The following is a 16,323-nucleotide window of genomic DNA, read 5'->3' on the forward strand; positions in this document are numbered from 1 at the left end:
CTATATTTATTTGAAGACGTACAACATAGTGTATTATCTGGATACCTCATATGACAACTGTGCTTTGTCTGAATTGTAATGGATTTATTTCCTGAACTCAAATGTCTTCATGTGAAGTCTGTTTCAACTCTTCTTCCCCTTCCTCCTCCCCTGGAAACAGTATGAGACAGGCATTTAATACCAAGAAAACACAGCTGATTCTTTACAAAGATTATCCTATGTATTACACACACATCTTAAAATAGGACATGTGTGAGAAATGCTGGACGCCAGTTCCAATAATCCCACGCCACTTAATATTCACAGAAAAAAAAAACACAACAACTTAAAAAGCATATCTACTGAGGACTCGCTGCAATTACTTTTATTCATGATCTGAATCTGTCACCCATGTTATAAAGTGAATCATTAATTGGCAGTTCAAAGAAAAGCACACAAAACCTAAGCTATGATTAACTCATTAAGCTCAGAGAGAAAGATTCAAGTGTACAGAGAAGCCCATCTGAGAACGAACCCACACTGCTAGATCTATTGTAAATCTCTTTCCTGTGTTACTTATCAAGCAAGTACACTTATCACAGGAAAATGTACTCGATGTATTTGATGGTGGAGGCGCAGTTGTACATTCCGCTGCACGGCGTCGGGCAGGTACAGGATAAGCAGGAGAGACAGTAAGCACCAACACAACAGCCACGCCGTTCGCTTCTGACGTCTGTCTGACCACTGCTACCGGCTCACAAAAGTAGACAAAGTGCTCCCAGCAGTGCTCCCGCCGGCTGCTAACTGGTTTAGAAGGTGGCGGGCCATCTAATTTGTTGGGGGAATGTCACTGAAACCTCCAGAAAATAGAGCCAGGCAATTTCTCTTCAGTGCAGAATAGTGAAGCGGCAGGAATGTGATGGAGACCCGGTCTTCCAGGCGTCATGTGAGGGCGTCCAGCTGTGCTTGTATGGTCTCCAGCTATTCACAAGACCACAGAGAGACGCGGGTGAAGGGAGAGGCAAGTGCACACAGGAAGTATTGTGAAGAAACATGCAAATAAAGGGGAGAGAATGGCACTGCTAACTATGCATATTATTAAATCCACTCACACAGCAATGAAAACAGCACCTAGAGTATTTTTCTTTCTATGAAAAGATAGCATTGATGCTTGCCATTTATTCTTTGGGTCTGCCAGAGAGGAAGACTTCTAAGAACTACTGTTTTAAGCACACCCAGCTATTGTATTTTAGGTTATAAGTACATGATGAGATTTTAATGTCGGGGGAAGGGGAAATGCACTCAGAAAGAGACACAAAATACACTCCAGACAAATCTCTACAAATCCGGCCTCTCCCTTTCCATGTTTCCTTTACCCCTGGGCCCAGAAACTAAAGTATTTCCCATGCTCATGACAGAGAGTGTCACAGTGGCTAGGTGTCACGCAGAGATGCACTAGAGCTTTTGCTTTAATTAAAGCCATTTTAATTTTCTTCCTCATTTTGTTTTCAGATTCTCTTCATCTCAGCTATGATTCCTGCTGTGTGATGCAAGGTGTTTATAGAGAGGTTTAAAGAACCAGCTCCATAATATGGCATTTAGGAACATTTTTAAAAATCAAAAGTATGAAGAAACGACTACACACAGAAAGTTATTTAACAATACAAACCTTGTTATAGAAATCGAGCAACTCTTTGTGACTGAATTCCACAAGAACTTTATCCAGTTCCTGTAAAAAAGCAAAGCAAAGAAAGAACTTAGTTGCACAAAATGTACAACTTTCTTCTCCCAACAATGCTCTAATGCTATTGAGTGGGATTGTTTTTCTTTGAAAACATTTACCAGTTCTACTCAATCCCCGGATTCTGGAACCACACAAGCTCACTTAGCAACACCCCACGTCAACGAGGTCTCTGTGCTAGGGTCATGTGTTGCTCGAGCTGGCTCCACAAGGGTTAATGACCTAGACTCCAGGAGGAGAACAATTTCACTGTTGCCTCTTTCTCAAGAAAGATAATACAGGAGATTATATTTCCTCTTCCTCAGCAGTCCATTTGAAATCTAGTAAAGATCATTACACAGAGACACTGGAGGCGGCCTATCTGATAGAATTCACTCTGCCATTAAGGCCTGGCTGCCACCCGCCAGTTATGATGTGAGCATGCTGAGATCGCGGGCCTCCCAAAGTCCACCCTCAGCAGAAGGGAACCTGGAGCACAACGGCTTCAAAGCCAGGATGGAAAGACCTTCTTCCCCCAGTTGACGGCCCGCGCACTGGAGAAATGTGTATTGTAGACAGATCCACGTGTGCTAGCCTGTGTGTGTTTCTGATGATGTGGCCCTGTGTGGCATGTGTGGTGGTGAAGTAGCATGGTGTCCTCACACGCAACCCTAAACGAAGGCCACCTAACGACCACACAGCCTTTGGTGGATTCATCTCTAAGGATCACGGGAAGGCGTTCATTCTATTCCGGGCCCCTCGGGGAGGGGAGAGTTCATACAGACCGCCGCCCGCTGTGCCCCAGGACACACGGAGGGCCAGGGAGCAGAAGAGCTAGCCTGTGCCCAACAAGGCATTCATGTGTGGACACTTCTGTTTAATCCATTTCCATTTGTATTGAAAGCAGGAAAGCCCACTGGGGCTAAACTAAGAAATACCATCCCCCTTCTTCAGGAAGCCCGATCCCAGAATCAAGCGAACAGCTGCTCATTTTCCCCCGACACTAACCTAAGTCTTTACGTCTTATAGAACTGGCCTCGCCCCTAAGGAATTATAAAATTATTCAAAGTATAAATTGCATGAGAAAGACAAATTGGCTAATTGGCACACACCACTAAGGTTTAACCAGCACAATCTAGAAATACTACATACTGCCTTTCCTCTCTGCTAGAGAAGGGCAATAGAAGACCTCAGTTCATCCCAAGTTCTGGGCATGGCAAGGCACCATGAGCTTCATGTGTTTGGGAGATGCCTTTGGGGGTGGTGGATGGCACTGCCCACGACAGGAGTACAGGTGAGAGAAGGAGCCCAAGACCGGGCCTGTACCACTCCAACAGGTAGGGCAAGCAAGTGGGTCCACAGAACACATGTTCAGGCTCACACGTGTTTTCTGTATAGCATGCTGAAACGTACAGTGGATGTTAGTGCAAGAATGAAACGTATGTTAAAATATGCCTTCAGTCTTCCACTGTCCTGTACAACTCCTCGAAATCACCCAGGCAGGAAGACTCATTAGCGTAAGATTACAAATTCCAACTCAGAATAGTCACTCCGGTAACATCTAAGCCAATCTTACTAATGCCCAACGCACACTTACGTAGCTGATCTAAAAACATGGCAAAGTGAGAATGAAAGCGCAATGACTAAGATTCTGCTCAAGTCTTAAGAAAGAAAATGTACTTGTTCATGTATTCCCCTTTATTTTAAAATTTGTAATCCTACAAAGAGTTGCACAGACCCATTAGCAACATTCCATGGAAATAGAATCGACTCAGGTCTTCAGAAAGGCTCAACTTGATGGAATCTGACACTGAAAACACTTTTTGCTTTCCCATTAGTTAGGAATTAGAAGCACAAATACATTTTTCAAGACAGAAATGCACTAACCTTGTTACAAACTATCCAAGCAGAAATATCTTCTAAATAATGCAAATATAAACTAGATAAGAATTGACCCCAAAATTATATCACTTAGCTTTTAAATTTCAACTGTGTATCAGAATTAGAAATGCTACAATTACCCTTTCACCTAGAAAATCAGGCAGTAAAATATTCCAGAAAAAGAAACAGTACTAATCTCTTGCCTAGGTGAACCTAGTAAGACTTAAAGAGGAAGTTTCCTTTTAGGTTGTAGAAATGATAGGTGAAGACTTTTTTTTTCCTTTTAGGAAAAATAACACGTCAAGTCTTACTAGATTTAGAAAACAAAAATACCTAGACATTATTTATTAAGGGACTACGCCTATACATATCATTCCTATACACATACATTTCACACATAGATTTCTGTGCATTCTACATGAGTATTTATTGATGGTCTTCACTTAGTTCAATCCCCACCAGACCTAGTAAGCCATGAGACGGGGACATGTTTAGCCTTTCCATAACCCATTAAGGAGAAGCGGGCTGTGCTGTGTGTAGGAGAACAGCAATCCTAAGGCGGGAGGGAGGGGGTTGCCCTTTGCTACCGAGACCCTAACTTGGGGGAATGAGGGAGGATCAGCTCTGTGGGGGAGGATACGTGCACCTTTGGTGGGGCCACCTGGTCTCCTGAACAAGGGCACACAACATGGGCAGACTAAGCCATCACGGGGCTGGTCGGGGGCTGACCAGGGTCAGAGGTGGACAGGTCCTGAGCGCTCCCACCTGCTGACCAGGGGAACCCAGAAAATACTACCCATGCGAGCACAGTCCCTTCCGTCCCACAGCTTAAGCGACGTGTAAATACAGGCTGTGCTGAGGGCCAAACTTTTGGTGACTATAGCTGGTGTCATGTGAGGCTGAACTCTTGAATTTCTCAAAAATATTCTGAAAGAAATAAAGTTTTGTGGGATATTTTTGGCCTTGATTACATGAATAAAAGCAAAACAAAACCAACACATCACAAGACACGGGGAAAAGTCATCCAAATGCCCATGATGTGATGACTGCCTAATTCGCAATTCTAGTTCCGAGTGAGTGAGTGTCAGCCAGTGACCAGGCCCACTCCGTCATGCGCCCCTCTCCCCGCTTGCCCTGCTCTCGGTAGGTGAGGGAAGCGTGGAGGCCTGGGCAAAGGGAAGGAAGGTCGGGAGAGGACGCCTGCCTCAATACGTGGGCTAGAAACGGCACAGAGCACTCCCCAAAGCCACCACTCCCCAAAGCCACTCAACAGACCCAATGAGGCCCAGTGCTGGCACCCAGGCCCGGTAGCTCTGCTCTCTGTAGGCCCCGGGGCCGTTGCTGGCACTGCGAGGGCGTTGAGTACTTAAGCTCTAAGTTTTGATTCTCTACACATAAAGACGGGTTTAAACTAGAGATCTGGGGTTTTACATAAAGAAGAAAATGTATTTTTTTTTTTGGCTGTCACCAGAACAAATATTTTTTCTTTTCTTTCTTTTTCTTTTTTGTTGCCAGTCCTGGGCTTGAGCTCAGGGTCTGAGCACTGTCCTTGGGCTTTCTCAAGGCTAGAGCTCTATCACTTGAGCCTCAGCACCACTTCTGGCTTTTTACTATGTATGTGGTACTGAGGATCTGAACTCGGATCGTCGTGCATGCTAGGCAAGCACTCCACCAGTAAGCCAAACTCCCGGCTCATCTTTTTTTCTTTTTGATCAAAAATCAGGATCCCCCAAAACTGCATAAGAGTACACGTGAAAAGAGTATTCACTAAGCGTTTAACAAACACACTTATTTTGACTGGTAGAATTCACTTGCATCTGCATATGGTCTTCATTCTAGCTAAAGGATTGCTTTGCTCTTGCACAGATAAAATATTTCCTTCTTTAAAACATACCATGCTATGCATGAGCAGAGATCGCGACCTCGAAGCCAATCAGAACGCACCTCCTATAGCACTCGCCAACTGCAATTCACTGTGTGTGCCCATATGCCATCATGATTTTCAGCCTTGGTCCTGAAATATTTAGCTATGGTTGCTGAATATAATCAGCAAGATAACAGGTTCTGAATATGATTTCACGACACTCCTTACATGGTAAGAAATTATGTTAGGAACAATGGTTGTTAAAAATGAGCCTGTTGGTGATGCTGTATTTTTCCAGATATTTTAATTTATAATTAAGAGTACTTATCTGCCACTGAAGTATCTTCATTTGGAATAGCTGCATTACTTCACAAAACATGTCTTAGTATCCTGAGAGATATTAGGTAAATTACAAATACCAAATTAAAATCCTGGGTTTTTTTCCCAGTGTGCAATTTTAATGACTGTGAGCTCAGTACACAATTTGGGCTTCTTTCTTCTTCATAACATCACTTTATTGAATTTCCTTGTATGATTCATTTGTACTTTCGGGAGCCACTTCATCAAAATTAAATAACCTAGTGTGATTCAGAGTGTAAGAGAAAGGTAATTAAAAACATATGCTGGCTTAACCCTTTCTATCTTGTGCTGTCTTCAAGGACAGAAGAATAGAGCATACACCTAAGAAAGTGTTAATTCCACAATTTAGTGACAATTTACACTTGTTATTAGCTACTTGGAAGCTCTATCTCATTAAAATGAAAATGCTTCGTATTATTATGTTTATTATATTACATAATCATACAACAGCCCACTCTTAATTGGAAGGTAATAGAAAATACCTATTTTACTCCCAATACTTGTGACAGAGGGACCGGGTTAGTTTGAGGCACTGTCTGTCCACAGGGAACACAGTTAACCTCTACTGGCAATGTTCCCGTACGACAGACGGCAACTGAGCCATCTTCCTGTCCAGGTGAGAGCCCTGCAAGCACGATTTGCAACGTTCACGTCATCGGGAACTGATGATACAAACTGAGGTGTCTCCATGACCCTTCGCGTATCAGGAGGTAAGGAACGAGGCCTGCGCTTTGTGTAAGACGGTGTCCGTGGCACAGCACTGTGACCTGAGCTGCGGGAGCAAGGGCAGGCAGTTCAGCCTGGACTCTGAGGGTTAGCTGTGACAGTGACACTGTGCTGGACAGTAACACTGGTTGAATTAACTTTAGATACTTTCACGGCCTCCAAAAGAGGCCTCATGCCTTCTTAACTACTACCATTTGCTACCATCCCCATCCATTCGTCTGGTCCCGCCTCCAGCCCTGACAGATGGCAATCTAATTTGTTGTCTTTTCTTAAAACAACCTCAGTTTTAAGTGCAACCACACAATGTGGTCTTCGTGACTAAGTTTACTCATTCACTATGCTCAAAGGTTTACCTTTTGTAGTATTCAACAGCGAAACTTCCACTAAGCCCAAGACAGGCCCCAATTTAAGCACCTGAACCATTAAAAGATTTTAAAACTGAGTTAAAAGAAAACCAGGCATGAACCCACGATGCCCAAACACAACATATAATAAGCAGTGCTAACATCTTTGACAGGGAAGAAAATGCTTCTGGATTCATGCTTTGTTGAAGAAGTAATAATGTATTATAATTTCCTTCTTCTTTCTGATAATGACTCCTGGAATGCCACCTCCTCCTGGAAGCCAGGTGTTCATTGACCTACCTAAGGCACAGGGAACAGACCTTTTTAGTCCCTATGCCGACCTACTACAGAGGTGTTCAAGCCGTAACACGTGTTCGTTGAGCTCCAGGGTAGTGCCACACCTGAGCCTACACCTATCATGGCCACTCTCTAAGGTACAACACCGACACAGTGGACACAGGAGGCTTTCGGCACACGCCCTCCCCCTCCCTCCTCTCTGCCTGGGGCTCAGGCTGCCGCGGACTGGACCCAGGGGTCTGTCACATGCTAACAATGCACTCTACCCATGAACCATACCCAAGCCCCTTCCATCTACATTTCTTGAACGAGGAAAAACATCTGTTCATTTTTGTCTATTAGATACTCTTGAGACATTATGACAGACGCTTCTAAGGTTTAATGTTTCACCAGCTCAAGTGATGAGGGGGTGGGGGGAAGACTCCATACAGAACCAAGCAGAAATAATAATTTAAGTAATAATAGCAAACATATCACTTACCATGGGCCAGCCACTACTCTAAGTGCTTTGTACCTATTAACTAATTGAATTCTCGCATCTAGCCCATTAAGTGTGATTATCATCTCCATTAAGATGAGGGGTCTGAAGCTCAGAGATGAGGTAACCTCAGCTCCTGCAGCAGCCGGGGACAGAGCCGGAATTCTAATCAGGTAGTGGACCTCCCGTGAAACCTGCACTCATGCATGCTCCCTCATGTGTGTGAGATTTCAGGGACACTGTGGGGACCAAACATTCTCCAGCCAGAGAGACCCAACTTAAACCCATCCCCAGGCTTCTCAGATCTTTAGCTTCTTCTATTAGTAGAGAGCAATCGTAATCCCTGTGCGACTGGGTTTAGTGAAAATGGTATCCAATTTCACTCAGCACACTAGAATATATATATTTAGTAATATGGCTAAAAACAAGGGACGAATGCCACATTTGAAGGACTCTGAGGCTATCAAACCATGCTTTAGATGTAGCAGGTCTCACCTCAATCATGGTTAGCATTTTCCTTTATTTTCTTTATAAGACATATACTCTGTAATGACACTGCAAGTTCTCAGCTGCCAGAAACATCAGCAGCCCTACTTTTCCACCACTGTACGCATGTTTCAAGGTGATACACCCAGCAGAAATGAGGCCGGTGATAACTCTTTAAGAGAGAGTATTTGAGCTGAGAGTAGAGCGTTACACCATTGTAGGGCATTTTGTTTACAAGGCTGATGCTAACGGAGATGTGTGTAATTTTCATTACTAAACTACTGCTTTGAACACGCCTAAATTAACAGCGTGCTTGTGGAAGACCATTCAAAGGATTAAGCTATCGACATTACCTATCCATTCTGAGAACACTTGTAGGCTCTAAGAGAAACTGAGAAGGGGATGGTGCTCACTCTGCTTTTGCAAAACTACCTCCAGAAAGAATTCATGGAAAAAAAAACCACCTGAAAGCAGCAGCCAGCCTTCCAGGAGCCCATCACGTCCCGTTTATTTTCTAGCTTTCCCTGTAGGAGGCAGGGTTTGGTTAGAAGGCGGCGTGGGCAGAGGGATCTCCGCACACTCCTGGGCGCGTGTGGCTGCCGGTGCAGGCACTCAGCTGTGACTGAGTACGGCTGGGCGCCTCTGTAAGTGGCACTTGACTGGTACCAAGGGTTGCCAGTCCACATGCATGCGACGCCCCTGGTCAGCAGCACTCTGCTGCCACAGTGAGACTCGGGACTGGCGCCCTGCAGGAAGCAGCCATGGGACGGATGGCCAGCCTGCTCGCTTGCTCGCTCACCCGCTCACCCGCTCACCCACTCACTCGCCTTTCTGAGTACACACCTCCATGATCTGACCTTGCAAGCTCAGCTCACCAGGCATGTGTTGCTGCCTCGCTCTGTAGACAACACGGTGTGTCTGAGGACACTGGGGCCAGTTCAGGGCTCTCAGCACTCACTTACTAGTAAGGTGGAAAGCTGCCTAGGACCGCAGCAGTGACACAGACAACGCCCATGACCTTCTCCTTCCCTGAGCTTGGAGACCAGCACACGGAGTACCAAGAAGCGTCGGTGCCACAATGAGCAAAGTGCAGAATACAGATGGACGAGGCCCTCCCAGGAGGAGTAGGAGCTGATCTGGGTGCTGAAAGACAATTAATCGGGGGCGGGCCCAGAGAGAGGGCCACTCCTACTAGTCAGAGAGACTGGAGGGGACGCCTACCAGCGCACAGGGGATGGAACCTGAACACGCGTGCATGGGCTGGGACCCAGGGGGCTCGGTGAGGTGAGTGTGTAAGAGGGATGAAGGAGCAGGCCCAAGTGAGACTCTTGGGGTGCAAGCCTAGGGCGGGACGGGGTGGGGGTGGGAATTACACTAGGCATGCGATTTGAATTAGAAGGTACGGCTGGATGATGGAGCAAAGAAAGCAGCAGGCCTCTGGCTCCACAAGCCTTTTGGGGAGAGATCTGGCTGCAGACAGATAGCAGCGGGAGGTTCCTCAGGCAGGGAGCCCTCAGCAGCCCCAGTGATGGCAGCACACTGCCAAGGAGATCCCAAAGACATCCCCAAAGCACACTTATAATTAAAGGGGTGCCTGGGGAGGCCGGATAAAAACTAGAGGAAGTGCTCTCGCAGCCCTGAAGGGAGAGAACTCCAGGAAGGAAAGAGTGATGGTGGTGTCAACAGCTCCCAAGAAGCCCACTTCGAGAAAGGAGAGTGGGATTTTATTTGGATTCAAGGACAAGGACAAAGTTACAGGCACAAGTGTCTTTAGCGGCAGGCAGGGAAGACTGGAATACCAGGCGCAAACATCAAGCGACCACCAGCTGGGAAGCTGCAGCCCAGAGGCCAAATGTGACCTGCTGTCAGGTTTCCTAAACAAAGGTTTACTGAAAGAGAACCATGTTCACTTGGTCATTCATTCGTTCGTTCATTCATTCATTCACAGAGGACCTGTGGCTGCTTTTATACAGAGATGTGCAGTCTGCAAGCCAAAGCCGTGTGGCCTTTTATAAAAGCAAGTTTGCCAGCCACTTCTGTAAACAGGTATCTTCTAATATTCATTCTATTTACCAAAAGTGACCTCACTGCTCCCGGGCCAGGGTCACACAATGCAAGCCCAAGAATATAAACCAGCTGTAACTGCTCCTCTAAGGGTGGGAATGCCAGGCCTCCCTCGCGGCAGTCTAACACTCGGCTCCCACGGACAGACCAGCCAGGACACTTGCCGAGAGTGACCGCTACACCACGGGTCTGGGATGAAGGGTCCATCACTGGCCGTTTACATTTGCATAAATGTCACAATCTTTAATAATGGCTTCCATCACGTCAGCTTCTTTAGAAGAAAAGACGTGTAATTTTAAGACTGATTTTTTTGGTTATTGTTCCCCCTGTACTAGGGTTTGAACTCAGGGCCTCAGCCTTGTTGGCTGGCATTCTACCATTTGAGCCATGCCTCCAGCTCAACCATTAGCTGGTTATTTTGGAGACGGAATGTCACTGACTTCTCTGCCCTTGCTGGCTTGGAACAATGAGCCTCTGCATAGCTAAACTTTTTCAGCGGGAGGCACCAGGCGCCTGGCTAGAGCGTTACTTTTGAGAGAAAATTATGCTCCTAAGTTTTGTCTCTTCTCTATAATTTATTAGTGTGTGTTCTGAACCATGACTGCTTAGCTCCAAGTATTTCATGCATTCACATGAATTCAATAAAAATTTATTGGCGTGTTCGTTTTAGAATGCCAGTCTACCTACATAGAGAAGTAAGAAGCTGCAGGCTTGGATGGGAAAACCTCACAAACAGGCCACGCCACGTCTGCACAGTACATGTGGTCTTTGACTGCAGTGACGCAGAGCATGGCACAGCCTCACAATCTGGCTTCATGTTTTGTATCTGCTCATGATTAGAGGCTAAGTGCTTTTCTAGTCTAATCAGGAATATTAATGAGTTTTCTGACCTGGGCCAAGTTAATAAAACAAACCTTTAAATACCCCATTAAGAAGTTCTAGTAAGAATGTTGGATCTGAAGCTGCTTGAGGGACTCTTGCCACAATGCTAGAAGAAGACATTTCAGAGGCACTTCCTATCTGGACCTCAGAAAGGACCCACTGGTGAGTGCACTTATCCAACATCGCTTCTTGATTACAGGCCACATATGGCTGAAACACAGTTACAGAGGGCGGGACAAGGCAAAGAAGGCAGAACGCTCCACACATATGGCTGGGATTCAATGTAGACACACACTGAATCTCACCAGGGGTCTAGTTTGCCCAAGAGGCCAGGGTGGGTGGACAGGTTAAATCTCCTTAACCCAGAAAGGATTTGGGGTCTGGGTTACCAAATATAAAAACAGAGTTTGATGAATTGTTTATCAAATTGTTGTAGAGCTGAAGAGTCGATGGCTTTATAAACGCATGGGTGGGTGTTGGAGGGACATTTATGTATCCAACTGAGGTCGCTCCCAGCAGAATCGGAAGTGCAAGGAAAGCCTGATCTGGGACAAAGTGGAACAAGCCTGCTGCAGAGAGAGCATGTAGGGTTGGTCTCCTTCTCCAGCAAACATTACGTTGTGTTGAAATGCAACTGCCGGCTACAGTTAGGTGAAATGCCTCTGGAATGCAGACCAGCAAAAATGCAGAATTATGTTATTGTTTTGGAAGCAGTAAAAATGTGGGCCGTAAAAAAACCTGTGTGCAATAAAACGAGCCTATGAAATTCATTTCACTGGTGATGGGATCCAGAAATTAAGCCATAGCATTAATATTACAACAAGTTTCCCTGCCCTTTTCAATGACCACATTAAAAAAAAAAAAAAGGAGATGCCAACCACTTTGAACATAGCCAGTGTCTGACACTTTCAGGAAGTAAAATTTAGGAGTAACTTCTACGAATCTATGTCCTTTACATAGTACAGACTTTAAAAAAAAAAAACTCGGATGATGTCTCAGATGAAAAGGACGAACCGTATTTTGCATTTAGATGACTCTTATTTTTCAAGGAGCTTGAGACATTATGTATAATAACTCTGACGGTGGTAACTCCCTCATCAAGCTCCCGACGAGGAAAAACACACTTTCAGCAAAGCGAGTGAGAAGCAGGGCCGTGTGGATGGCTGGGGCAGGCGTCACTGCAGAGGTGGCAGCGCTGCTCCTGTGTGGACACCAGGGGCTGGCTGCTATTCCTGTCCCATCGGGCTCTGTCCACAACCGTCTCTCCCCTTCGGACAAATGAACCAGGAGACTGAGAGTCATAGAAAATACTTTTTTTTTTTTTTCTTTTTTTGCAGTCAGTGCGGTCTATGCTGAAGAGTAACAGTGAAGTCTGACACTGGGGAATGAACTCTCAAACTGCAGAAAGGGTATCTTGACTAGTAACTGTAGTTACAAAAGAGAACCAACTACAATACTATACAACACTATGGCTGCAATGCATACAGTCAAAACTGGGCCTGAATGACATCTGGTCAAACCTGTGAAATAGTATCTGCTTCCCCTCCCACCCTCACAGCAGGGTAAGTGAAGGGCTTTGAACCCTGGGCCGTGTGCTTGCTCAGCTTGCTTGTTTAACTAGCATTCTACCACTTGAGCCATACCTCCAGCCCCGCTTGTTTTGCTGGTTATTTTAGAGACGGAACTTCAGAGACTATTTTGCCCAAGCTGGCTTTGAACCTAAATCCTCCAGATCTCTGCCTCTGCAGTAGGATTGTAGACATGAGCCAGCAGGACCTGGCTATTTCCCACCCTGCTCTCTGCATATACATATATATATATATATATATATATATATATACACACACACACACACAATACAGTCTAAACACATCAAAATCGTTAAAACTTATAAGTTAATTCAATTTAAGTTCAGCCTATGAAAAACCATGACATTTTTTAATTTTATACAGCAGCAATGAATTTGCTGAAAAAGAAATTAAGGAAGCAATTTCCAATAGCTGCAAAAATAATATTGTAGAGTGAGGGATGAAGCGAAGGCCTCCTCAGTGAAAGTGAGAAAACACTGCCGACCCCCACGCTCGTGGCCCGGAAGAATCAACGTTGCCCCCGTGACCACACCAGGCCAAGCGCCATGCCAGCTCACAGAGGTTCCCGTCACCACACAAAGCCCCTCCCCGGAAACAGAGAAGGCAGCCGTGAAATCACAGGGCTCATCGGTGCTTCCTTTCTATACTTACTTCTTGGAGAAATTTCCAGAACTATTCTAGCCATGGCTGAACTAGTTCACGTTCCTCACACCAGTAATATTTTAGAGTTCCCTTTTTGCCACCTTCTTGCCAGATTTTTTGCAGCAGCCATTCTAACTGGCAGGCCACAACAGACATTGATTTCTGAGGTTTGACCTGCCCCTCCTGAGTAGTTGTAATTACAGGCCATCAACGCCTACAGCAGGTTCTGCCTTAAACAACAACAACGAAGACAGCAACTTATCTCAGAGGCTGTGGTGAAGATTATGACCCATGTTCAAATAATAAACGACACAAAGTTAAGTCCTCAAAAAATATGAATTAGTGTTACTATAAAGCCAAAGGAAGGAGACCATTTTTTGTTTGTTTGGTTGCTTGGGGGTTTTTGCCAGTCCTGGGGCTTGGACTCAGGGCCTGAGCGCTATCCTTGGGCTTTCCTCAAAGTGAGCGCTCTACCACATGAGCCACAGCAGCACTCTCAGCTTTTTCTATGCATGAGGTAACAAGGAATCGAACCCTAGTCTTTGTGCATGCTAGGCAAGCATTCTGCCACAGGGCCAAACTCCCAACCCAAAGAGACCGTTTCTTCAGGTCAGACAGGAAGGAGGCGAGACTGGCCAGTCAGAGCTGAGGCTGAAGAGCCTGGAGCATGGGTCTCCAGGCGGTAAGATGGAGAGGCTCATTAGCCACTGCACGTCTGTACAGAGTGACCAGAGTCTCAACCACGGGGCGCTCAAGTACGTCTACATAAAAGTGTGTCTTCAGCTGCTCTGAGTCTTAAGAACAATTAAGTCCACGTAAAGACAGAGCTGTAGTTGGATTTGGATGGAAGAAGGCTAGGTGACAGGAGCGAGGAAGCAAGAGGCTTTTATATATACAAAAGAATGCAGGGTGAGCTGGGAGATGGATGAAAGGGGAGAAGAGGCAGGAGTCAGGCGTGATGGAAGATGGCGAGCACAGGCAGCTGAACGCCCTCTAGTCACGACGCCCACTGTGGAGATGTGCCCTGCAGGTCAGAGCCCGCCCCGCACCCCAGAGGGAGCCCCGCAGACACCCCCAGAAGAGGGACGCCGCTGTACGGCGGCAGGATCAGCAAAACTTTAAAGAGAAGAGTCACATCAGGACGCTCAGATCTATGGGTGCATCTCTGATTTCTGATTGCATTCATCCTTTCTGCTCAATAAACAGTTCTGAACATTGTAATCAGCTTCCTTTTCATCAGAACTAGTCATATTGGCAAATGAGGTAGTACGGAGCAAATGCAGTTCATTATGGTCGTTTTTCTTTTAAAACTATGCTTTTAATCAGTTTGGGATGCAGGTGCATCTTTAAATTAAAAGTAACGAATTTTCACAGGCTACCGATCTCTAGAGTAGAAACTGGCTAGGAAAAAAAAAAAGTAAATGAGAAAAATGAAATCAAATGTTGTAAGTCTCCATCAGGCAGTAACACATACAAAAGGCAATCTTACTGATTAGTTAATAATTACCAATCTCCATAAGAAGCACAGGCTGTCTCAAAACTTCTTCCTTTTTTGAAGCATTTTAATGACAACCATATTATGTTTGTTCTATAAATAAGCCTGGATTATGTAAACAAAAATCTTCTATTTTCTTCTAAACATCTAGCAGCAAACTGTTTCAAAATATAATTGTGAAAAATAAAACAAATTCAAACCTGGGGTCTAATTTTAAATTGCATTCATTTTCTAAAAACATATTTAATTAGAATGAGGCTTAAACAAACCTCTGTCCATGTGAGCAGACAGTTAATTTGCTTGTGCAGCTTGTCTGCTGCTTTGCATACCATTAATATAATACTTGATATTTTTCTGTATACTGAAACAACCTTAGAGAAAAAAGGGGAGGGTTTGTTTTGAATTTCCATTGAAATACATAATGATTTATTTCTTTTATACTGGTAATTTAACATTTTCTAACCAAAATGCTGATCTGCCCTGAAACTTTGGAAAAACACCTGCCTCCTTACTAAAACGTGTCAGGAGCATTTTCAGCAAGTCCTCCTCCTCTCAACAGGACGACAAGCAGAAAGCCTTGCCCAAGAACCTGCAGTAAAAACCAGTAATGCTGACTTCTCTTGGATAACAAAATGGGGTTGTGCTAGAGGTTAATGATAAATAAATGGCCTCTATAAATTACACAGCAGACTGTCCTTCTTTGCAAACAGGTTGATAAGACTCCTTCACAATATTTGATCTTTTTACCTTCTCTTAATTTCAACATCTGTATGGATCTCAGATTAGCAAAAAGAAACAGCAAAATTAAGACATAATAAAAGAATGATAGGCCTGGGAGTTTGCCCTAGTGGTAGAGTGCTTGCCTAGCATGTATGAAGACTCGGGTTCGATCCCTCAGTACCACATACTTAGAAAAAAGGCAGAAATGGTGCTGTGGCTCAAGTGGTAGAGCTCTAGCCTTGAGAAAGCCCAAGGACAGTGCCCAGGTCCCAAGTTCCAGGCCCAGGAATGGCAAAAAAAATAAAAAACGAAAAAATAAAAGAATATTATAGCGATATTATAAATATTATAAATACTATGAATGCTATCACAAGAGCTAAAAACTGAAAGGACCCAATTAAGGAGCAGACTACTGAGCTGGTTATGAGAATCTCCAGAACCTCCTGCAAAGCAAATAATAATAATATAGTAATAATGATAATAATAATAATAATAAGGCATAGAAGGTAGATTAAGAAGACCTAAAGCAAAGAGAACTGAATGGGAAAAAAATCAGAGATAAAAGAAAAAACCAGGCACCAGTGGCTCTGTCCTCTACTCCTGCCACTCAGGAGGCAGAGATCTAGGCCTCCAGAGTCTCAGCTAGCCCAGGCGCCTCCTATCTACGTGAGCAGACAGTGTGGTCATGTGGCAGAGGCCAGTCAGGAGCGGGCATCAGCTATACTGGAGGGGACAGGCACACGAGGCAGCTAATGAATGACGAAATTCAATCACATCCTAGAGAGCATTAAAGCTG

General features: G+C 44.8%; 1 protein-coding gene across 1 annotated transcript in view; it reads right to left on the reverse strand.

Moving 5' to 3' along the window:
• Positions 1 to 346: 346 nt before the first annotated feature.
• The window catches only part of Commd10 (COMM domain containing 10), a 71,661-nt gene continuing 55,684 nt past the window's right edge, over positions 347 to 16,323 (reverse strand). Inside the window, exons 6-7 of the mRNA XM_090325366.1 lie at positions 1,649 to 1,708; positions 347 to 960 (exon numbers count right to left, since the gene is read on the reverse strand). Coding sequence (XP_090181492.1) covers positions 922 to 960; positions 1,649 to 1,708 — 99 coding nt within the window. The 3' untranslated portion in view covers positions 347 to 921. The remainder of the gene's footprint in view (positions 961 to 1,648; positions 1,709 to 16,323) is intronic.

This window comes from Megascapheus bottae, chromosome 38 (genome assembly GCF_031878675.1).
Source record: "Megascapheus bottae isolate mThoBot1 chromosome 38, mThoBot2.hap1, whole genome shotgun sequence".
In the NCBI taxonomy this organism is placed as follows: Eukaryota; Metazoa; Chordata; class Mammalia; order Rodentia; family Geomyidae; genus Megascapheus; species Megascapheus bottae.